The sequence below is a fragment of the Sabethes cyaneus genome, chromosome 1 (genome assembly GCF_943734655.1).
Source record: "Sabethes cyaneus chromosome 1, idSabCyanKW18_F2, whole genome shotgun sequence".
NCBI lineage: Eukaryota > Metazoa > Arthropoda > Insecta > Diptera > Culicidae > Sabethes > Sabethes cyaneus.
In genome coordinates this window covers 8,734,041-8,759,992 of record NC_071353.1, presented here as the reverse complement: position 1 = coordinate 8,759,992, position 25,952 = coordinate 8,734,041, and the positions used below count along the sequence as shown (strand labels likewise).

General features: G+C 38.9%; 1 protein-coding gene across 1 annotated transcript in view; it reads right to left on the bottom strand.

Moving 5' to 3' along the window:
- Nucleotides 1–20,587, bottom strand: part of LOC128746072 (protein Skeletor, isoforms B/C) — a 93,124-nt gene extending 72,537 nt beyond the window's left edge. The window contains exon 1 of the mRNA XM_053843124.1: nt 19,184–20,587. Coding sequence (XP_053699099.1) covers nt 19,184–19,394 — 211 coding nt within the window. The 5' untranslated portion in view covers nt 19,395–20,587. The remainder of the gene's footprint in view (nt 1–19,183) is intronic.
- Between the last annotated feature and the right edge of the window lie 5,365 nt (nt 20,588–25,952).

The following is a 25,952-nucleotide window of genomic DNA, read 5'->3' as shown; positions in this document are numbered from 1 at the left end:
TTATTACGGCTAGCAGGTTAGTTGAACTGATTTTATTTTTTTGTGATGGTTTCCCGAGTCAATTTTTTGGGGCGAAATACAAGATCATGCTCATACTCGGCCCCCCAGTTGACCTCCAGTGATAAACGCTGACAATTAATATTATCTTTAGTATATGAACGAAACCAGTTCTACAACTGTAACAACAACATATTTGTATACAAAATTCTGATAGTAGTTTAAGCGCGGTTTTATCATTAGTCTCGAAAACGGTTAAGACCGTAGTTGGTCCGTCTCGCTTAGCGCGGTATTTGCTTCAAGCGCAATGTTTCCGTTAGATTGCGTATAGTTTTGGACAAATCTTCAAATACTACGACAGAAATTAGACCTTAAACTCTACTGTTTTTACAAATTGTACAACAAACTTCACATTTTGAGAGGCCATTGTCATTCATTGGCGTCAAATTAATCAAATCCTGTATTTAAACGGCTAATTCAAGGTTAATAATTATGTTTCCATTGTCATCAACTTTAACAATCGCGACGACATTATCAGATAGCGTTACCATGGGTTCAAAACTAAAAAGTTTGCGAAGTAAACAATAGTGTGCAAAACCGACGAATATTTTAAAGGCGAAAACTAGCCCCTAATAGTGAAGACACAGTAAACTTGATCGTTGATTATGGAATTGAGCCGTTGAGAACACAAACTGAGGAATACCATATGCGTGGGAAACCAGCATCAAGCAAGCACGCACTTACGTAAGAGCATTAACATATAAACGTGGTCATTGTATGCAAATTGTGCAACTGTCGGTGTGGAAAATGAACACGTTCTTACTGGGTAAGACTTTTGGCATTTATTTCTTCAGAGTCATGAATGCGATAAAATGCTGTTCAAGGTTCAATTCTGTTTTCATTACAGGCTCAAATTATAATCAAAACTTCCATGTCTTTACGGAGTTAATGCTATGTGAACACGAAACCGGTGAAGGCGATTCTTTTTCCCTCCGTTTGGTTGAAGGAAAAAGTGTCTGATGGATGTGGCGAGGCCAACAAACATTAAAGCCGACTTGCCACCCGACACTTGACCATCCGTCGCTTGTCAGCAGGATTGGCTTCGGGAGCGAGACTCCGATCAAATGTATTCAAATATTTGCCAAAGATCTTTCAACGTCATCATCTTCAACTGAGCTGAACAAGGCTCAAGTGTAGTGCCACCGTTTGCGAGCGACTGTGCGCCGGAAACGAGGCAGCAGGGGTAAGCTGGTAGCAATAAGCTGCACTCTCTGGAGGGTTGTTGTCATTTGATCGATTGGTTTTTCATTTGATTTGGCACACCGAAAACAACAATAATAACGCGCGACGGGCAGACGACAAAACCGGGCCTACTAGGATGATGTCTGGTGCATGTCCCCTAGATAGGGAAGAAGATGCCGGCGGAAAGATGAAGGTTAACAAGGTAGGGTAAGTGGTGAATTACTTTAGGTTTCAATCGAAAAGAGGAATCGAGGTTAAACACAGATACCACCATAGTCGGAAATACAGTCAAACACCGTAAAGTCTGTCTGCAAACAGAGAATGAATAAATCAATAACAGTGACTTTTATGCGATGCTGGGTAAGCCAAGTTCTCTTTTTCCTGTAGTGAATTCACTCTAGCATTAAAGCTGTAGCATTAAATCTTACTCATATTTAGAATATCTCAATATTTACCAATCAGCAGTTGCATACACGGATCCCTCATACGGTCCTAGTAAACTTTTCTTGCACGGTTTATTTATATCTTTCTGCTTGCTCGCGCATCCGCTCACTAACTTAGAGCTGATGTTACACTCCGCCCCACTTCCTGTAGTTTGAGAAACTATGCTCGTTTGCCATTATACACAAACCATTATGGTACCACGTGAACCAACCCAAAAATAGAGCCATTGACGCTACACTATCCTGAAACAGCGCATCAAACCGGCGCTCTGGTGTTTGATGGCAGAACCAAACTCGAAACGACGAAGAGTTTTTCCCTCCGATCGAGAGGGTCGTCTTTATTTCCATCTCCCTGAATGGTTTAACGAAAAATATGATGTGCCACCAAACTAATAACTTTTAATGAAGTGTTTTCCGCAACAGGAAAATATAGGTTCCGGAGATTTCTTTTTCCCTAGCGCTTTTCTCGTTTCCCGTTCCCGTCGCATGGTCCGTTTTGGGCAATATCCAATCCACTGCAAGACATCATGACACTCACTGGTGGTGGTACTCTTTAGGGGTGGTTTTCCGCTTCCCATCATCCCATTTTCAAACCGGGTGCTATGAGCGAAGGCGTAAGTAACAGGAAGATGATTTTTGCATTACTGTCGTCTGACAATTAAAGGCCCCTAATTGATGGATGAATAATTGTCCGTCGGCCTCGGAGTGTAGTGTGTGAAATTGGGTCAGTGCAAACGGGACAAGAGAATTAACCGTACGTGCTTGAAGACCTGAATGCTTGGAAAAAAGTAGACTTCATTGTAGTTTTATTTTTATCCTCATAGGTTGCTGGTTTTCTTCTATGACGTGTTTTCGTCTACCTTCCTGCCATAGTGACGCAACACAGTATTAAAGCTTTAATACCAATAACATTCAAACTTTTACTGAACATCAATATTTACGGATTGTCTCCTCTATAACCCACTATTTTACGCTGGTTTTTGGCATAAAACGCTCATGGGAAATCAGCTTTGAATATGACGAAGAGAATCTGCTGATCTGCTTGGAGCTTCAAATTTTGATCTGTAATTCAAACTACTTTCACTTTTTTGTGGAAGTTGGACAGCTTGTGAACACGGCTCAACATAGTCGAAAGAAATCTAGCATATGACGAAGTGAAGTTTTCGTACGATGAACTCCTGCTGGAATATGAAAAATTGTTTCACTCAAAAATGAAAGTTTTAGATTATTTTATTTGTCTAAATAGGTGTACACGAAAACAGGAAAGAACTGTATAATTCATTTTGTACCGCTGGATTGCGTAGTTGCAGATATAATTCCTTTAAAAACTCGAAAGGAAGGCTAGATCATGTTTGGCTATGACGAAGGGGGTCAGCCACCCTACATCGTCATGGTCACTGCGCAGCAAACCTTTATAGCAACATAATACCTATAGAAGGATGAGGATGACTTTACTACCTTGTTAACTATGACGGGTGAGAAATTGATCGCCATAAATAACTTTCATTGTGCGTTCTGATAGGAATGTATATGAATAGAATAAGATATATCCAACCAAAAAATATAAGTAAGGGTAAACGGGGTAACAACGCCCGCCGGGGTAAAACCGCCCACCATGGTTTTACAGGGCCTTGCTCAAATTGGTGTTAAATGTTGATGACAGTCATATTACTGAATGCGTACGCAATATTTTACAATACCTTGTACAGCAATATCGTATAAACTATCGGAGAAATAAATAAAAATAGATTTTTCGTTATAATCGTTTCGTTTTTTATAACTTTGTTCCCGCAGAACTTAGGGTTTATTTTATTCAAAACGTTAAAACTTTCAGTAAATCCAACCCACATCGCTTCTCTGATCCTGTCTTCATCCAACAGTACCTAAATTAGGTAACTGTTCATGCAGTTTTGTTGAAATAAATAGTGAAATGTGTAAATCGGTCATTTGGGGGTAAAACCGCCCACAACGAACGGCGCAAGACCGTCGTGTATAATGCTAGTGCGATAATGAGATTTTTAAAATAATTGCATAGTTTGGACCAAAGGATCTCAGATTTACATAAAACAATATAAATGTGCTTAGTTTATAGCTGATGGACTGTTTGGAAAAATCTAAATCGCCAATTTTCCCTGCGGGCGCTATGGACATTTTCTTGTTTTCTCGGATATGGTTTTTTTTAATAATTCCTCCCTCTTGGGACAAATAACATAGAATAAACATATTTTTTATGAAAATATAGCAAATTATCTTAGCAATGGGAAAGTAATATGTATCTGCTTTATCAATCAGAACAATTTGAAATGTCTGAAAATGACCTACCGGATCAATTGCAGGAACTTTAATACCCATATTGTTATATTTTATCTTAGATCCTCTCTAGTCCTTAAAGATTGACTCCAGGATGCCTAACCCGATCCATCTTGTTGTCTAAGGAAACTACACGGTATCAATTTGAAGACTGTCGGTACCTATATTACTGATATTCTTCCAATACGAGTGGTTGCCGGACACTCTTTCGAACTTGCGAATCTCGGGGAACTAAGTATTGTTTGATAGCAAACTGATTCAATTTGTTTAAATTAGATAAATGCATGAATCCAATGCCACCAGTTTCATTCAAATCGGTTGAATATTGTTAAAGTTATATGCTATGGCGGTTTTACCCCGTTAGTGGGCGTGTTTCGCCCCGCATGGAAAAAATACTCTATTTTTTGGACGTGTTTCCAAATCGCAATAAAAAATAGAAAATCATTACAGATATTTATGTTTTTATTTTTTATATGTAGGTAATAGATCAATTGTTCATTTAAAGCAGATAAATTAGAAATTGAGCTACAACTTTTTTTTATACAGGTGGTTTTGCTTAGGCGGGCGGTCTTGCCCCGCTTACCCTTAAACCATTATTTATAAACCGTTGAACATGATTTTCACTTTTGGGTGCTTTTTCTATTCTTGTGTTGAATGCTGTTAAACTAGTTTGGTTTTTTCTCTGCTCATATTTTCATCTCAACCTGAGCACGTGTTCCATCCAGTGATAACTTTTATTTTGAACTAGCTGACCCGACAAATTGCCACAAATTAAACTGTGTTGTACCTAAATCATAAATCTCGGATGACCTTTGTCACAACCTCGAGTTTTTCAAGTTTCTGAGGAGTTCATGGGTAGTTTAATATACAATATTTGATAAAATCCAATATGGCGGCGAAATCCAAGATGGCCGCCAAATTTTTATTCACTTCGTTTATAAGTCCTATCTCTCCTCTTTACAAAACCGTGTCGTTAGTAGTTTGTTTCATAGCAAATTTTGAAAAAATCACAAAAATTATATGAAAATGGTGACTTTGCTACAAATAACTGGTTATTTTATTCAGCACACCTAACGGCACACAACGGCACCAGCCGTTGCACACCTAATTTTATGAATGTTTTTTGTAGCACTTTTTCTCAGCTTTCTAATTGTGATCTTAAAATGAAAATCGGTTGGGGGACTCATGGTGAAAACTGCGATCTCAAGGTTTGCTTAAAATTCAACTTTTTTTTTTAAACTGTTAGGCCCCTTGGCGAATGAGGGGTCCACTATTTAGAGGTATTGAAAATGTGATTTTTATTTTTTAACCATTTTCAACCAACTAAGCGCAAAAGTTCCAATATTTGAAGACCTCGTGTCAGTAGTGGCCCCGTTTCAGCAAGAATTACTCAATTTCTAATTCAAATTTAATTTCAGTACTAACTTCAAGTCCAATTTATTTATTTACTAGCTGACCCGACAAACTTCGAATTGCCACAAATTAAGGTATTTATTTATTTATTTCTTCAGCATATAGTTGCACAGATTATTCACTAACTTAAGGCCTTAATTCTATGTTTTTTTACGCCCTCCACTAACCCCCACACCGAAGAGCTCATATCGAGAGCCCTCTGGTAGTGGACACCTACTAACAAAAATTAACGCAACGCGGAGTATAAAACTACAACAAGAAAGACAAAGAGAAATCCCAATGGAATATTAGATCCTTTGAAGGGATTCTAAACTAAGTATTTAATATTTAGTGATAACGCTTATGGCACAAAATAAAATTTAGTTAAACAAGATATAATTAGGATGTAGGAAAAAACCAGCAGGAGCCAGAAAAACCCACATATACAAAATGGTTGACACATTACATGATATATTCGTTTACATTCATTAATAGATACTGCTTTAGCTTGCTTTTCATGAGAGTATTACTAGTTATAGACTTAAGTTCGTTTGGAATCGAATTATACTTCAAAGGACCATAATTTGTGATACGCGATAAGCCTAAGTTCGTAGAAGCTCTGCTTCTCAGTATTTCATTTGCATGTCTAGTGTGAGAATAATTAACCCTAGAGGCGAAGGCAATATTACAGTGAACATTTTGGCTATGTAGAGAGCTATGTATAAACATGATTGTTTGAGAATCACGCAGTCCCAGTAAGGGTAAAATTTTGTGATTTAAACTTGAGTAGAGCAAATTTGTCGAAAATAAATGAGGTAAGTTAAAATTACTTTTACGCACCTGTTTTGCAATGTTTGGATTCTTTTGAGGTTTGATTTCGCGCGTGGCCCCAGACAGTAATTAAATATTGCAATATGGAATGGATGCATGCATAATAAAATTTAAGCAATGATTCACGAGGCACAAAGCTGCGCACTCTTCTCATGAGACCACATAGCGACTAAACTTTGCTCGATACATGCTTAATATGTGTGTCCCAAGAGAGACAAGGGTCTAAGTGCAGCCCTAAATATTTAAAAGTTGTAACTTTTTCGATATTCAGATTGCCGATGGATGGATCTGGATGTTGGGAGATTTTTTTACGCGACGAGTGAAAAATCATGTATTTTGTTTTTGACAAGTTTAAAGAGAGTTGATTACCGTTGAAAAAATCAGTGAGTGTTAATAAATCCGATTCAATGGCATTTACAATAGCCTGAACATTACTGCGAGGATAGAACAATGCTGTATCATCCGCAAAAAGTTTTGGTATTCCTTGAAGCTTTAAATTTCCCATATCATTAATGAATATTAAGAATAAAAGAGGACCTATATTGCTTCCTTGCGGAACTCCGATATTAATCCGGCGTAAGGTACTATGAACACCGTTTATGCCTACGAATTGCTTCCGATCTGTTAGATAGCTTTTAATCAAATCGTTAGCGATTGCTCTTACTCCGTAACGCTCAAGCTTTTTTAGTAAGGTTTCGTGATTTATGGTGTCAAATCCTTTTTTTAGGTCGGTAAATAAGCCACCTACGATTTTTTTTGATCAATTTCATAGATTAACTTATCGATTAGCTCTATAATAGCAGTTGACGTTCCGCAGCCTTCTCGGAAGCCATACTGAAATTTGTACAAAGTATTGTTAGCACAATAGTTAGTATTGTTAGTTTATAGGTACATTTACTGATATTGAAGTCGAACACGCTTGACGTTTCATCGAAAGCACGGCAGCACATAGTCCACGGTTCATTGTGGCCATAGTTAGTACGATGGGAACGATGCCATAGCATTGTATGGTTACGCAGTTGCCTATGAGGGATATGTATGCAAATCAGACTAAGAAGTGGGTTGCAGTCAATATCCCCGTTGATTAGTCCGAAAATAAACATTCGCTGAAGTAGTTTTCTTCTGGCTGCTCACGTAACAATGTCAATAAGCCTGCAACGTTCTACATATGGAGGAAGATTCGTTGTATCGTTCTACGGCAGGACACGTAACGCATATTTTATAAAGTTCTTTTGGTTGGGCTCGATTCTATTCGCATGTACCGCGTAATAGGGTGTCTAAACAAGGACCCCATACTCAAGCAAGCTCCGAACGAGTGTACAGTATAGCGATTTCAGCACATAGATGTCTTGAAAGTCGTTAGTGTTTCTTTTTAAAAAACCGAGCGTTGCATATGCCTTAGCAATAATCGTGGATACATGCACCGTGAATCTGACTTTCGTGTCAATGTAAATGCCCAAGTCCTTAACAGTATGGACACGAAGCAAGACACTGTGTCCTATGCTATACTCGTGATGCAGCGGCTCGCGTAAACGGCTAAATGATATGACCCAGCATTTTGAAGCATTGATTTGCATGCCGTTCAATGTACACCAGCGTAAAAGTCAACAAATGCCTTCCTGGAGAGCGCAGCAGTCAAGCGAGGTTTTGATTTCACGAAATACCTTCAAATCGTCTGCGAACATAAGCTTAGACGATCGTAATCTACTGCACAAATCGTTAACGAAGAGAATAAAAATTAAGGGCCCAAGATGGCTTCCCTGAGGAACACCCGATGGTATCACAAAACTGGCCGAACTAACACCGTTAATGCTGACAAAGGCTGAGCGATCGGTTAAATAGGACAGCATCCACTGAGTAACCCAGTTGGGTAATCCTAAGCATCTCATTTTGTCAACTGCGAGTGCGTGTGGAACCATGTCGAAGGCCTTGCTGAAGTCAATATAAATCGCATCAACTTGCTGTCTTTCTTCGATGCTGGAGATTAACGAGTTCACAAATACCATCAAATTGGTCGTCGTGGAACGTTTCTTTACAAAGCCATGTTGATGCTCAGATATTATTGGCCGAAACGCACAATATACCACATCATATACCACTTTTTCGAGAACTTTGGGCAGACAGCTTAAGATAGAAATCCCACGATAGTTTTCGATATTATGGATGTTACCAGCTTTATTTATTGGAGTGATGGAAGCGACTTTCTACACTATGGGAAATACTCCACTAACTAGTGACAGGTTGAAAATAATTGAAACAGGCGAGGCGAGGGACGTGGCGAATTGCTTAATGAACGAAGGTGGCAATCTGTCTGGACCCGGACTTTTAGAGGAGTCAACAATCAAAAGAACTTCCTGCACTTTTCCAACCAAAACGTTCAATTGCGGCAGATGCTTATCGTAACGCACTATACTGTTCTCTATGTCCAATCTCTATGTTCGTCCGAAATATGGACTGGAGGGGTGTTCGAGTATACATTACCAAAAAAGTTTGCAAAGAGGTCTGCAGCTCCTTGAGCAGCATCAGCTCGAGCTTCCTTGTAGAACACGTCGTGAGGTACACCGCCATTACGTCGCAGCTTTTTTACGAAAACGACGACGGATCCTGCTTGGCATTCGACTCATTTCGTAATATGTATTCGTGGAAGGTTGTATTCAGCCGATTGTTGAAAAGCTTCTCCATGGCACGAAGTAAGCGCTTGTTTTCCTTTGAACGTTGTTTAAAATAGCGTTTCCACGTTTTACGCAATCTGTTCCGAGGATTTCGTAGTTCAGATGTCCACCAAGGTTGATTGTAAATAACGCAGACCCTACGTCGTCGAATAGGAGTATTTTCGTGGATGATCTCGAAGAGAATGTCATAGAACTGGTAAACAGTGTTGTTGACGTCACAATCCGCTAGTAGCGTCGTCCAATCTATTGAGCGTAACTTTCCCAACTTAACTCGTATTCAAATTCTGTTTTAACTCCGATTTCATGTCTAATTCCATGCAAAACGTCCAGTCCGCATTCCTAATTTATAGTTCAATTTCAACTTTGATTTCAAATCCAGTTACACCCGAAAGTCCGGAGTTTTCTACCTAATCACCTAATCGTGATAGGTAATAATGATTCGCCATCCTACGATTATTTTGTTTTTCCAGGTCAAAACTTTCTTCTAACAGGCCGAGTCCACTTTTGCTCCACCTTTTGTTAATGTCTGGCCACATTACTGCACACTGCTAAAGCATTTCGTAAAGAAGTTGCAAGCAAATTACTTGGGTGGAGCTCGAAGAACAACATCCAAAAACATGGTTGACGGGAGAACGCGTTCTTTGCGTTTCTCGTTGAAAAACGACCAAAAACGTTTCGGATGAATTTTTTATAGCGGTAGTTTTTACAATCTACGGAGGAGACGGTAGGAGAAACTAATGAAACAGAGGTGTTTATAGTATTCAAACAGAGTGGGACAAGACGTTAAGGTGAAAGAGCGGAAAATTAAGTAAGGGTCGGTCATTGAAGCAACAATGTGCACCGTTTCTCTTTACCCAAGCTGGGGATCCGCTGATCAAACGTTTGGGATGATTGGGATGAGCGTTCAATTAAAAGATTTGTAACTGGAGGTTGCGTTTTTGAACTTAAGGCTGGTGAATGAGTTGCGGTTATTGGAGTATTGCCTTAGGGCTCTGGCATGGATTCGCTTCAAATATCGAAGACGAACTGACGATTGTTTAACTGATGAGCAACCTTAATCATCATTTAGTAGAGAAACTAAATTGTTATGTTAGTATAAATAGCTTTGGTTTTCGAATATTCCTGGCAAGCATCTACACGATTGCAAATCTCGGCTTCCATTTTAATAGCAATTGAAATAATTTTATGTAATATCTTTCAAATCTAATTAACTCCATGTTCACTTTCCTTGCTATCAAGCAAGAACTGGTTGCGTGAAAGTTTAATTGAATTTCTTACCGCATGGCTCCCGCTGGGTTGCAGCCTCCAACCACACCCATCCAAACTGGTCCGAGAATGGGCAACGTAAGTGAAGCGAGTAAAAAAGAGTGACGCATTTTAATTTTTCTCTGTTTCCTTGTATTCGCGCTGCGGCAAACCGTAAGCCTCAAACAGCAGCTGGCAGCGAAAAGAAAGCGAAAACTTACGATAACACAGTTCAACCGTACACACCACCGCACCGGTCTGATCTGGTCCCGTTCCCGTGGTCTGGTCCGGTGCTAAGCTTTACGACCGACGCGACGCGTACGAATTGCGTAATCAAGCGCATTCAACTTCTCGTCGTCGGCTGGCATAACGCGAAGCCAGGCCATACCATATTTCGCTTTGTGGACGTTTTTTGCGGCACCGACGCGACGCACGCGGCTGAAAGCTTATTTAATAGTTCCTGTTTCTGCGGTTTGTAACCTAATGGCTGGTATTGCCGAGAATAGATCAACTTGGTTTTAGGCTTTACCTTCTACTATTTTGGCAACAAAACCTGTTTGAATAGGACGGCGTTGTCTCAAAAAAGGGTTGATCTATTTCTTTCTCTCAAAAAGACAAACCTAGTGTAGGTAGGGTTTAACAGACAGTTCACTACTTATTGAGCATCAATCCTCCTGTATTTTATTGTCTATCGATATTAATAGTACAATCACTTTCAGTGAGACCCGGAATAACCTTCTACTACAATTAGTTCAAGTATATTTTGCAAGAGCAATCACTATTGCAGAAGCAAACATCAAACGTGATTATTCATTCATCCGATCCAAGTGGATCGTGCTGACCTTCATACAATTCGATCTACCATGATGCGGTTAAAAGGATCACCTGCGCGTTACTCAGCTGTACCAGCAAACTCGACAAGCACAGCATCCTCATTGATTGAGCGACGATTGACAACAATACTACATAGTGATGATCACAGACCACGGACACACCACGTGATGAATAAAAGCCATAAAATCCTATAATTCAAGATGTTATTTAGTGCTCTTGGGTCATGGAAAAATCATACGTGTTGCGTCTGTGTAGTCTGTGGCAGCGACTGTAATGGCTGCCCGTGTTGCTCTCGTTGTTCGCAACATTCTTGATGGATATTTACTGTGGGGTATTGATGGGTAGCTGTGAGTGATCTTGGCACAGTTACTGACAGTTTGTGATGGTTGTCTTAAAGCAATTTATCTACTGATCGTTTATTCATTCAGAGTAAACTAGCGCGAAGCGAATGCAAAACTACTATTTCATACTTTGTATAGGAAAAAGTGCCAATTCTAAATGTTTGCAGTTCGGCCATTAAAAGCCTTACTTAACCGCCGTCGTAATTTCTTTGCACGCATCGATCGGTTTCCAAATAACCATTCAAGTTTTGGGCAACACCAGAAAAAGTCTTCATAACTCGTTCTTTACAATCAAGCATAAACTAAATCTATGCCAAAAGCTAAAGTAGTCTTTGGATCAAGGAATTGTGACAAAAATATTTGGTCACGCTTTTGCTGGATTGGAAATTTTGTTGAGCTAACAGAAGCTCACAAAAGTAAACAAAAATGAGCTTGAATTGAAAAAAGTGTAGGTAAGTAGGTAGTCGAAAGTTACCCAATGGGTATTTTATCTTGAAATTTTGGGTAGAAATAGTTTAGAGTGCACTGTTTACACTGTATTTTTATCGCTGTCAGTTTTTCGAAAATTGGAAAAAATGGCGTTACCCGAAAGGCAACGTCACGAATGGATTTTGCGCAAGCACCTGGATAATCTTCAACTCTCTCATCGGGACATCGAAAAACAACTCGGAATCGTGCAGTCAAAGGTAAGTCGTGTGATTAAACGTTACTCTGAGCATCGAACGGAAGAAGAAATGCGGTCAAAATGGATGTTCTATTAGTGATCAAGATCACAAGCGTGTCTTGAAAGCATTTAAGTCTTTCGTTCCAGGAGCCAAAGACCGGAAGGGAATGCACATGTACAACGTGTAGAAGGCTCCAAATTGTGACGAGCGGCAAAATACGGTGGGAAAGTCACGGGCCTGGAAACTGTACACCCAGATGCTGACGAAGCCTCATTGCGTCATCATGAATGATAAAACTTACGTCAAGGCGGCCTTCCAGCAGCTTCCGGGCTACTGTTCTTCACCGCCTAGCACAAGTTTGATGTTCCGGAGGAAGTAAGGAAGAAGAAACTTTCTGTTTGCCAAGAAATACACGGTTTAGCAAGCAATCTACTCAAGTGGCAAACGAAGTACGCTGTTCGTGACTATCGGGACTGTAAACGTGCAGATCTGCCTGAAGAAGTGTCTACAGAAACGTCTGCTTCATTTGCTGAAGCAACACGAGGGCCCTACGAGCTTCTGGCTGGATCTAGTTTCGTGCCACTACTTAAAGGATGTCCTGGAGTGGTACGAAGCCAACGAACGGGGTTACTTTCGTACCCAAAGACATGAACCTTCCCAACGCACCGGAACTAAGGCGCAATGAAAAATACTGGCCTACTATGAAGCAGGCACTACGGAAGTATCCCAAGGAGGTCAAATCTGAGGAAAATATGAAGAAAAAGTGGGTTTCCGTACAGAAGAAGCTGCAGCCAGATGTTGTACAAAACGTTTTGAGTGGAGTTCAGCGTAAGGTGCGAGCATACGGTTATGGTATTGAAGTTAAATGATTAAAAAAATGCCAAAAGCTTCCTAATGGGTTATATTTTATTGTCTGAAAATTTGAAAAGGATCGGTCATTTAGGTAATTTTCTACAGCGTTTCTTCCGTGATGCAATTTGATGTGGGACGGTAATAAGAAGAAGGTAATGGTAGCGTTCAAACGTTTATAACTCTTCCTCGGCGAATTAACAAGTTTTCATCATCAATTGATTAGAATTTTTTTCTACGAATTGATTTGTGAAACACGGACCGTATTTTAACCGCTAAATAGGTTGGGAGATGCAAAATTTCCATACATTTGCTCCGGGACCTTTCAACTAGCTCTTGTAGAACAATCAAGGAATCATATACAAGGGGTAGACATTCGGTTAGCCGCACTCTCAAATTTCAATGATACAATAAATGTGTTGCTGGAAATTTCAAATCCCATTCGAAATTAATATTTAGAATGCCCGCTTCCATTTCGGATCACTTAAGAAATTCGACTGGAAATTGAATCCGACGCTTTTAGTCCAGCCCTCCTTAATTGCTGCCTTAAAGCTGTCAGACTGTTGACTGCACCGTAGACTGTCTCAGCCAAGACTCTCCAAAGGTTCTTGAACTCCGTTCAAAAATTTCGCCGCAGTCTTACGACACACAGTGGGAGGGATTAAAAGGAAGGCGGATATCAGCTTTTTGGTATAAGTTTTCTGCATTTGTGTCTTTACCAAATATTCTTGGTTTTCGAAGTACTTTTCTGTTTTACCCAAAAAAATTGTATTAATGATGTGGGTCAATGAATAATTAATTTAACTTTTTTATTTAAAACCAAAAATAAACAATGCCTCAGAAAAAGTTGTACAAAATGTTATTTAAGGAGTTTTTGTTAAACTTCTATCTCTTAAGGGTTTCAAGTTATAGTGCTACAAACTAATGTATCCCCTTTAACACTATTTTTTCTAATTTGTTTTGATTATCTTCATTTCTACGCTGTTTTGATGTTCCACAAAGTTTAATATACTAAAAAAATACATCTTTTTGCTGAAAGAAGTGTAGCTCTACCATTTTGGGTTTTCGAGCTATTCGAGCTTATGTCTAGTTTTCAAACAATTTTAAGGGGCTTCATTTTAAAACGGCGCAGGTAAAGCAAAGCAAAGCCTAGGTGCTACATTCTGTTATCGAAATTTGACCTTCTGTTTTTATACGACAGACTACGCAGCCAGTTGTTAGAGTGCAAGACAATTGCAGGGCCAGTTGCTACGATCCTATTGACTCTAACAACCTTTCTCAGTCGAGATTCGAACATATGACGACTGGCTTATTAGATCAGTGTCATATCTCGAAGCTAACTGGGAGGCAGCGACTGCGATGGCTGCGGTATACGGCGGTAAAATGGCGGTGATATGCGCAGCCAATCTCCGCTACTCTACGTGCTACTTTACTGTACCTAGCGTATTTCGATTTCAAACTAAAAATCGTGCGAAATTTGGAATTTCTTTTGCAGTTTTCTCAAATGTTCCACCGTGATCCACTGTGACATACATATGAAATATAACATAATATATTGCAGTACGTAAAGTAGCGAAGATTGGCTGCGTCCTTATAAAATGAAACCCCTTAAAAATTGTTTGAAAACTAGACAAAATCCCGAATAGCTCGGAAACCCAAAAGGGTAGAGCTACACTTCTTTCAGCAAAAAGATGTATTTTATAGTATGTTAAACTTTGTGTGGAACATCAACACTGTGCAGAAATGAAAATAACCAAAAATATATAGAAACACTGGTATTAAGGGGATACATTAGTTTGTACCGAAGCAGCACATTTTTCGAACTTTTGGTTGCAGAAACTTATTTATGCCTGAAATTAGTCATAAATCGGTGGTCACTACTGATTTGTAACAACTGTGCTAGTAGGGTAGCACTATAACTTTTTTCCCTTAACAGATAGAAGTTTTCTTTCTTCGACAAAAACTCCTTAAATAACATTTTGTACAACTTTTTCTGAGGCATTGTTTATTTTTGGTTTCAAATAAAAAAGTTAAATTGATTATTTATTGACCCACTCCATACATACTTACTTACTTATGTGTCCATGTCCGCCGGTCCAGCAGAACAAAGGGATGAAATCAGAGATCTCCACTGCTGACGGTTACCCGCCATGGCTTTTACCTGTCACCAGGACCAGTTTCTTGTCTACAGTCCGGATGTCGTTGGCTAAGCTACGTCGCCATGAGTCTCTGGGTCTGCCTCTATTGACCCATCCCGTTAATGCCAATTTTTTTGACAGAACAAAAAAGTACTTCAAAAACCAAGAAACTTCGGTGAAGACACAAATGCAGAAAACTTAGTAGTTTCTAGACAAAAGCTGATGGCCGCCTTTGTTTTGAATCTGTCACAGTGTGCGATGCTCTGTTGTCTCTTGTCTTTGATCGTGCCAACAACAACTGTCAGACTCCGGCATATCTAATTTAGATATTTAGAATTTTTAGAAGATTTACAATTCTGGCAATTGCCTGGACGTAACCAGAATAATGTGTTGTTGCTTAATTTGTGAGCAGAACCGTGTCAGGTATGTCAGATATGACCTTTTAGTTCCAAGGACGTGTTATACCCCTTATATTCCCTATTTCGAGCCTCTCTTCAGAGGAATTTAAGACCACTTTTTCAAATCGACTAATTTCGGTCGCTACTGAGCGATTCCTAGTCAAAAAAAAGATATTTTTATAAGCATTCTAATGATCTGGTGCTTTAGTGCTTGTTCACAGCATCTATTTCTAGTAGTTTTTTTTTCCAAAAGAAGGGCCTTTTACTCTTGTTTTCTCGATGTGAAGAGATGTAAAAGTTCATGCCTCCTGATTTCACTGGGATAAAATCGATTTTTTTTCGCCATAAATAAGATACTTTCATGAAGAATCTGACGACAGTTCAGTACACAGTGGTCCAATCCAAACAGCGAAATTCGTGAGCGTGAGATATTGCGCCGAAACGTGAAGTTTTCGCACGTAGTGTCTTTAGGAACATTTCTTGGTATAATAAGCCCCTTCTTGTGAGAGAAATCTTTGGGCAATTAATTCCCTTAAAAGTGAGATACGAAATTTATTTTCTCGTATATTTAAGATACAGGTTTGGTGCTTTCGGCAAAGTTATAGTAAATATTAATACAAACAACTTTGTCAAAAGCACCATAATTGTATCTCTTCATGGAAATTATCTATGAGGCATTATTCGTGGACAAACCCTTTGAAACAGTTTTTAATCCCTGACTTATTCTGGTCAACTTTTACATGTTCATAGTATTGTGGAAAGTTGTTTATCTTGCTATAATCAATGTTTTTGTAGAACATTATTATACGTTATTTTCTGAAGTTTCGCAGATGCTTAGCTTTTTTGATGAAAAATAGTACTTGTTTGAGCTTAAATATTTCCCAAGGTGGCAAATGGTGGCAGATCAAATAACTCCTACTTAAAAGTACAACAAAAAACCTGTAATTGTATTAATTAAACTTTGCCGAAAGTACTAAACCTGTATCTCGAATATACGAGAAAATAAATTTCATATCTCACTTTTAAGGGAATTAATCACCCAAAGATTTCTCTCACAAGAAGGGGCTTGGTTATACCAAAAAATGTTCCTGAAAATACTACATGCGAAAACTTCACGTTTCGACGCAATATCACACGATCACATATTTCGCTGTTTGGACCACTGTGCAGTGATCCATAAAGCGAAAGGTGAAACTTTTTCCTACCGCCTTTAGCTTTAATTTTAACGTTTCTGGTCTTCAGCACTACTGTTTGCATGCACCCCCCCCCCCATAATCTGAAGATGTCAAAAGTTAGTCATGACTTACTATGATAAAAATATAAAAATAACTCTTTTGTGTTAGTAGTTAGAGACATGGTTCCTTCAGCAAAGTTGTAGAAAATGTAAAAACAAACAAATTTTCTGAATAAATAAAATTTCTATCTCTTTCTGGTGTAGAACTATAGAGCATTTTTTTAGAAAGTTCTTTAAAAGTTAATTTTTCATGCTTAACTTGTATTCATTGAAATTTACCAGAACACATTATTCCAGGCAATTATCGAAGCATACAAGACACACGTTTTGGCAGAAGACTGCAAATCTTCAAAGGACATTTACTTGCTAAGTTATCGCATATTTAAGCTTTATTTGTCCTTAACTTCACAACCCTATAGGATAAAATGGGGCAGGTGGACATGTCAAAGTCGTGCTTCTCCTTGAATCTTAGGTCTGGCACTATAAATTTGTATAGGTGCCGCTGATCCCCATCTAACCATATTTGAGTACGGTAAGCATATGTTTTATTTGTTTTACGTTCGCCGTAAGCTCAATACACGTCCACTTTTTTATATTAGTAAGTAGAGGCATGGTTTCTGCGGCAAAGTCGTAGAAAATATCATGGATACTTTGGTGAAAAAAAATGACATTTCTATCTCTATCGGGTACAGAGCTACAAGCATTTTCCTAGAAAGTTCTTTAAAAATTAGTTTTGCATACTTAACTTTTGTTGGTTGCATTTTAGAAGCACACGATGTTGTAGGCAATTCGAAACACTCAAAATACACATTTTTGCAGTAGTTCCTTACAAAGTTGTTGTTTATTTAATCTTTATTTTTCCTCAACTTCACGAGCCAATAAGGTAGAATGGGGCAGGTGTAATCTGAACTTCACCTTGAAGCTTAGATCAAGTACTATAAGCTTGTATAAGTGATCATTGTCCCCACCCACACATTGTCCCTTAAACAAGCGCTAGCTTTGTAATGAAAGGTCCTAGAGATTTGCAGCCTTCTGCAGAAACATGTGTTTTGAGTGCTTCGATAATTTCCTAGACCAATATGTTCTTGTGAAATGCAATCAACAAAAGCTATGCAGGAAAAACTAATTTTTAACGAACTTACAAAGAAAATGCTCTGTATCGCTACACCCGACTGAGATAGAAATAACATTTCTTCAGCAAATTTGTTTGCCTTTATATTTTCTACAACTTTACCGTAGAAACTGTGCCTGCGTTTTTCAATCCAAAAAAGTTTTTTTTTAAATTTTTATCATAGTAAGCCATGAGTAACTTTTGACAGTCTCAGATTATAGTGGGTATTGCTACGGATAACAGTTCCAAAGACACTAGATTGCTCTAATAAAAGAAAAGACGGTAGGAAAAAAGTTCCACTTTTCACGTTTTTGGGCCACTGTGTTTCTTGATAGCACCCAGTTGGCCTCGAGGTACGACGCTGGTCGAATAGCCAGTCATCGTATGTTCGAAATCTCGGCTGGGAGAGGCTGTTAGAGTCAATAAGATCGTAGCACCGCCGCACAGTGGGACGGATTCAAAAGAAAGCGGACATCGATATTTGTGACGAAACTATTAAAGATGTATCAGAATTTATTTTCGTTCTACTTTTATTTTTATTAAAAGAAAATGAGATAGCACAATGGTCCTACGCTTTTCTGGACGGATTTAGCTTTGTGTCATTATTTGAAAGATGTTCTGGACTGGAGTAGTACAAGGCTAGGGAGGGCAACCTCTTGTCGGAATCTCAATTTCCCGGATGCACCCCAACTGCGGCCAATTGACAAGTATTGAGCCATCGTAAAGTAGGCACTTTGGAAACATCCTAGGAAGGTGTAAGAAACTTTGGAAACATCCTAGGAAGGTAAAGTTGGTCGAAACGTCGAATTTTATGATGCAATTCAATTCTGAAATCAGTTAAGAAATAAAAGGAATGTCTAAATCAATTTCACGTCTTAAAGATATTGTTTTTAAAGCAAAACAATTCAATCGCTTTTTTAGCTGAATTTTTTATTGTGTATTATAAAAAGTAACTAGTATCTTTTTTGCTGCACTATTTATTTCACGTTGGCAGTATTACTGCATACCACGCGTTTTCATTGACACACATTTTAATGTAAAACTGTTAAAACGTATAAAAATTGTCGAAATATAGCTTGACATTTGATTGACATGAAAACTGAAAAAATATGCTCAAATGTTGGAATTCATTTAATTATTTGAATATCTAAGTATGCCCAAAAATCCTTGGGTTCTTTAACGACACACCTCGCAATCGGTTATTGGAGTTCAGGACAATTATGGGGCTCGTGGCAACGATCCTATACTGACTCTAACAACTCTGCCCGGCCGAGACTCGATCATACGCCGAATGGCGTTTCTGTTGGATCGGCATCGACCTCGAAGCTAACTGAGAAGAATGACACATGAAACCTTTTTACCCAGAGTCCTTTTTCAATCAACCTAGTCTTGATTTTTGGTAACATCCCCGCCCGGAAGAAGAGCATTCGCAAAAACAGTTCAAATCAGGCAATAATAATTTTAAACTCTACTCTACTCACCATTGACGGCTAGTAGGGATATCAGTGCCAATCCTACTAGAACTAAATCCCTGGCTTTAAATGCAGCAGTGACATTCCGGAACCGGGAGCAACGAGGGCGACAGTGCTGTTGTCTCTTATGCAGTGCTTCGTCAGTCGATGGAAAAGGAGCCGCCTGGCTTTTGGTCCTGCGGTGGGTCTTTCCACACCCGACGGCAATGTTGAAATGCATGATGGCGACGATGCTGGAGTGATTATGGCAGGACGTTTTGTTGGTTGGTTGGTTGTATCTGGATGTCTTCTTTCTCCGCTCTGCTCAATTCGGCGGAAATTCAGAATTTTGTTCGGAGAGCAATTGCTCGCAATAATGGTGCGAGAGAGCTGGCGGTTGTGGTTCAAGGATAACCCAAAGCTTTTGCAAAATGGCGGTCATTCACGGTTGTGCAAGCGCGGAAAAATTCACAAAGCGACACTCTTTTCTGTGGCTCCTTTCGTACACGCCTTTCAGGATTTCAGAATACGCAGTAATAATAGATCTTCTGTACGTTGGCAATTTTCACACGCTTGTTGGTTTGCTTATAATAAACTAGCTAACAATTTTATGCTCACATTTAAAACATTTTATGCTACACTTGTAATTATTGTCATTCAATTTCATTCAGGTATCACAGATTTTTCATTAATTTTCACTAAAGTGGTATTCCACTTGATTTTTTTTTCCTCTACTGTGTGTATCCAGAGATTCGGCCTCGGAATGACCACTGACAAAACTTAAAAAAAAACTAAACAAAAAGAAAATGATTTTTCCAGCACACCTTCACATTATCGAAAATTATCGCTTCAAGTTGGGGTTCAAATCCAGAAACTGATCATTTTTTCGGACTATCGATTGAGTATTCACTCAGAGTTGAATCATTGTTCCGAACAACTATCCTGTTATGACGGGCGGCTATTTCGGTTGAACTACGCCGCACCCAGTTTTTTCCGCCGTTATTAGTCTGTGAAAACTCGCCAAAAACTGCGTTTTGTACTGAATCTTTTCCTCCCCCCGAGGGAGACGTTAAATGAAGACACGTCGAAAAAATCCACAAGACTTCACTCTCGACTGCACAATAGTGCACGGATGCATGAAAATAGCTCCGAATTCATCATTCCAGAACTGCAAATATTGTGTGCGTTATATTTCGCGAAACCGAACTTCCGTCGAGTTCACTTGCAGAAAAAAAACTCAAAACCTTCTTTCAGGAAAAAAAAGATCCGGAACGCCAATCGGTTAAGCACATTAGCCCTCTTCGCAAGAATATTGATGGATGGGTTGTTTAATTCTAAAGAAAAGTATCACTGCTGCGGTTTAGCCTTTTTCCCCCCAGAATGCACTACTTCTACTGTCCGGATGGGGTTGCACTGCTCGGCTCGACTGTTTGCGGACAGTTAGTGGCCGGTTTCGAATGTTATCGCCAGGGATTCTCGTCTCGGACTGACGGCCGCGTCGTGGTTTGGAGTTGTGCGTACGCTCCCATCACGGGGGCCCCAAGTGGAGTTTTACGTGCACCCAACCAATAACCACCGAGCAGCGAGAGCACGGAGCGGAGAGCACGACAACCGAGAGCACCGTAACAGCGCACACGGCGGTGTTCCCTAAAAGGTCTCCACCATCATCATCAACATCATGATGATCATAGAGCAGGTAGAGGGATGAGGCAACAGCAGAAGCAAGCGCACGGATGGAAAGGTGATTCGAAGTGATGTGGTATTTGGATAGGATGATGGAATGGTATCCCGGGGTGGCTGGTGAGCTTGTGGATGCAGGGCTAAAATGTAGGGAGGTAGCAGCGGGTTTGTTTCCCCTCTCATACAAAGCCAACACTGACTGGCGTGGTATTAGTTGCCTCTTCAGCACTCCCACTTCAGTAAGAGATATGGACGGTGCGTCGAGCATAAGTCTAAAGCATAGAAAATATTTTTTTTGACACGTCATAGTTTTTACATGTTTGAATATTCAATCGTATACGTTTCAAATTTAAAGATTGCTAAGTTATTCAGTGGGTTGACCATCTTAGATATCAGATCAACATCGCTTGAGTGACAGAGACTTTTTTGTCGAATTTCAGCAGCTACTTCCGAACATTCTCTGGAACAACTAACTTAGAGATGGCAAGATAATATTCATGTGCTGGTATTTCTTGGTATCTGTCTAGATAGAGCCAAAGTAATACGCCAACAGGCAATTGGTTTTAATCATTTCTTGTAGTAGTTTTATCAGAACATTGCGGAGTCTATCAGGTTTTGTAATGATTTTCTTCCAGTGAATTTTGCCTTACTTGGTTAACACTAGCGTGCTCAGGCGTAAACAAAAGCTGGGGCACCCGACCTTTCAGAAGAAAGCTTTGGCCTGGAAAAAACGGAGAGAAGTCGTAGGATGGTATAGCTATTATTACTAATCACTAACATACTGGTCGACGGCCGACTCTGGAATGTCGGGTGCAACTGGATTTCAAATCAAAGTTGAGATTGGACTGTAACCCAAGCAACACAGCTTGTTATAGAATAGTATAGCATTACATACATCAGAACTTCTGTATTACCAGAAAAGCGCAAAAAATTGAAGTCTAATGAAACAACAATTGAAAGTAGTATGTATCAGGCTATTTCATACCATTTCAAAACGTAATTATTGCATGAGCTACAATTTGTTCTTCCAGTAGTTTAAATTTAGCAATGGAGACATAATAAAAACTTCGTGTTAACATGTTGACAAAAACAAACATTATTCATTTGATATGAGCTGTAAAATAAATTCATGTTATCACAAAACATCTCAAAACCTTAATAATAACGACACATGTTTCCAAAGTACGTTTATAGTACTCTTAAACGACTACATTCCAAGAAGATTATTTTCTAACTTGTTTTGTGTGTTACTTGGGAAATTAGACGAGTAACTAAACTATACATTAGAGTTGGCATTGGGCTTGCTAGGCCATTAATGAACACTTGGATTTGGACTAATTTGGACTCAAAGTTTTACTTTAAATTGGACTGGAAATTTGCCTTGAAACTGGATTTAAAATCAAACTTAAATTTGGAGTTATTTGGACTGGAAGTTTTACTTGAAATCAGACATGAAATCGGACTCAAAACCGAAATTGCATTTTTTATTTAAAATTGAAATTAAATTACATTCGGAACTGGAAATGAAATTAAAGGTGCAATTGGACTTAAAATTGGGCTTGTAATTCAAATATAAATTATATTCATATTTGAGTAATTCTCGTTGAAACGGGGCCACTGCTAACACCAGGTCTTCAAGTAATAGAACTTTTATACTTGATTGGTTGAACATGGTTAAACAATGAGAATTACACTTTTAATAACTCGAAACAGCGGACCCTTCGTCCGCCAAAGGGACCGACAGTTTAGTAAAATGTGGAATTTGTAGCAAACCTTAAGATGGACATCATGTAATATTTTCTAAATTAGCAATGAAACAACTAACAAATAGCACGGTTCTGTAAAGAAGAAAAACTGGGCTTTCAAGTGGAATAAGTTTTTTTTATAGCAACCATCTTGAATTTGGTCGCCATACTGGATTTTATAAAAAAAAATCGCCGATTTCACTATGAGCTTCACCGAAAAGAAACGAAAAAAAATCTCAAATCATAATATTGTGGTGATTTAATGTTCAAACTAAATTAAATTGAATTTAGACTAATTTGAACGTGAAATTACTTGTAATTCAAGTTGACATTTATTCTCTCACACGTTTTACCTCTTTTTTGTACTGCTTTTTTCTTTTTCATTCCACTTGTTGTTCCGTTTTCCCTCTTTTTCTATACCGTTTTCTACCGGTATCGGTTTTTGTTCTTACTTTGTATCGTGCAATTATTCGGGTGTCGGCAACTTTAACACAGCATATGACGGTCTAATACCAAAACTACGTAATATTCAAACTAAGCACAATACAACCCATGGGGACTCAACCCTGCGGAATACTACACTTAAAAAAAATCGGCACGTCGCATTCATGTGAAAAATCATGTAAACTTCTGTTTACATGATTTTACTGTAAAGTTCTTCAAGTTGTTACCATTGGAAGACACTATTGTTGAGCTAAACTTTTGATTTTTCGCTTTAAAAGTTGGAGCGATGGAACTAATTTTGATCAGACCGAACATATTTTCACCCTCAAGGTGCTTTTTTAAGCAGTCCTGGAATCTGAATTTTTATTCACCCCCATAAAAAATCTCGCAAACTTTTCCCCCTATTCAGTAAGTTCGCGTTCCTATTCCCGAACTACTAATCGGCATCTGCTTTAATAAAGTTGATATTTTTGGTCGGTAGATGCGTAAAATGCAATCTGTCTAAATTGTTTATCGGGGCATAGACTCACCGCACCGTTCGGCAAACGGTATTCGTCGTCTCTTTTATTTTATTATACTAATAGTGTTCTTATGGGAAACTGCGATATTGACGTCTCACTGGCTGTTCATAAGGATGGTGGGAGAACAAAAGAGGCGAACATAGCAGGGCACACAGTCTAACTTTAGAACAGTGTTGTCAAAGCAAATAACATTGAAACACATCGTTGCTTCATTAAATCACTGAGAAAATCTTCGAAAATTATTGAAAAAGCTGTCTTTTCTGTTGTTTTTAATAAAGAAAAATTAATTATGAACATACATTTCTCTTGAAAGCATTGAACCACGTTTTCACCATTGGAGGTTTCAGTTAATTTAAAATCTATAATTTTTATTTCCACAACCGAAACAGTGTCTTGGCAACACGATAGTTCATGAGTTACGCTGCAGCAGCTGCTACTGCTTACCAGGTTCCGTCAATTCAGAATTTGGTAGTGAATAATATGGTATGTGACAATTGAGTGCTTGACTTTTAGAGTGGTTGTAATCAGTGCTGAAAAATGTGATGGATTGGTTAGTAGCAAGGTGGCGATTGCCTTCAGCAGCTAAAAAATGTGCGTTTTTGGACAACAATTTTTAATTCATCGTATTTCTTGTCGGAAACCCAGTAAATTGTGTTTGTGTGAATTAAATGTATGGTTATGTGATTTGTGAAGATGATCCTATCAAAATATGGGAATGTTTTGAAAATAAGAATAAAAAAGTGCATTTTCGGCTCATTTATTTTCAACTGATTAAAATAGTATAATCAATATATATATAGAATGCCAGTGTCGCTGGTGTTTCATGGATATTTTGGTGGCAAACATGTTGCTGGTTCGTGTCTTGGATACGGGAACAACATTGTCAAATTGCCCAAAAGAAATTTTTCCTGCCGACGAAATACCCCAAAACAGCCAAATCGGGTGATTTATCCTACGTGATTTACGGAAAAGCAGAAGGATTTTTTATTGGGTTGCTTTTTTAGTTTGACAATCAGATTCCCGTTTCGAATCGATCACTCACACATATGCACATACAATGTAAATACATAATTTTCAAATGTGTGATGTTTACCACGAGCACTGCAGCGACACTGGCATTCTATATATATATATTGATTCTACTATTAAACTGCTTAAGTCGTTCCTTACCCTATGCTTATGAAATTGGCGCGCATGTATTTGTGAAAGACGGAACAACAAATATCATTCTGCAAACAATTCTGCTGGTCAGGCAAGTTTTCCCGGCTGCAGAATAATGACAAAGTGTTGCGTCAATTATTTGCATTGTATGAATGACGGAAATTGAAACGATTAGTTAACATGTCCCACAAAAATAGGTAGGGAATATGGCTACTAAGAATTCTTCTATCTCTGCTGGATACATATGTCATTGAATTTGTTTCTCTGTTCGAATCAATTTGCAGAAAAAAATCAGATCGATTAATTCAATGTCTTAAGAATTTGCCCAAAACCACTAGCCAATTCTAACTAAACTCTTTTTTTTAAACATCCACCTTCCAGCACACCGTGGCATTTTGTCGTTCAAATTTCTGAAAGTTACGCACGCACACAGCCTCCAGTTTTGAATCGTGCACGTGTTGCCGTTTTTGGGGGGTAATAATTAACTCCCACATAAACACACCCACACAGACAAAAAGATGTATCGCCGTGGCTTACAGTACTGTCTAGCAGCGCAATCCTCGCACCCCATCTCCCTATCAGCGCTCGGACTCGGAGAGAACCATTTGGAGCGGCTCCCCTCATTTCCCACAGGAAGTTCTGAATTTTTCCTCTCCGGCCGGGCGGCGGTATCCTTTTCGCACAGCCCATACGGTCATCCCGTTCGCACCCGTGGCCATCTTTACGCCGAAGGCCAGAGTTGTGGTTTGCTGGGGTACTGTGCTGCTGCTGTTGGTGCTCTTGATGCCGCTGTGTCATTGAAGGCGCCGTCTTTGATGTTACAAAATGGTTTCATTCACTTCCTATTAAAGAGCGGACATTGTTGTGAACATGAATGCAGCACAAGGCAGCCAAAGCCAGTTTGTTGAAATGTAAATGCTACGCATGTCTTTCGCTTTGCAGAAAACGGGTCTCTTCTTTCACTTTTTGTTTTCAAACTAGAAAAGACTGTAGATGCAATCTTGAGGCAGGTCATTTGAGCGAAAAAATAATAATAATGACATTGAAGTCTATATTAGCTGTGAACAATGGGGAGACACTTTTAGAAGTGAATTTTTTTTTCTGACAAGCAGCATCTCACGATTGTTAAATTAATTAATTTATCCATCAAGGAACTTGGAATGCTGCATGGTTAGATAAGTTGAGAAGCTCTACGGTGAAAAAACGGTTGAGCCTCGATGGTTTCCGGTCCATTGTCAGCCGGTGTTT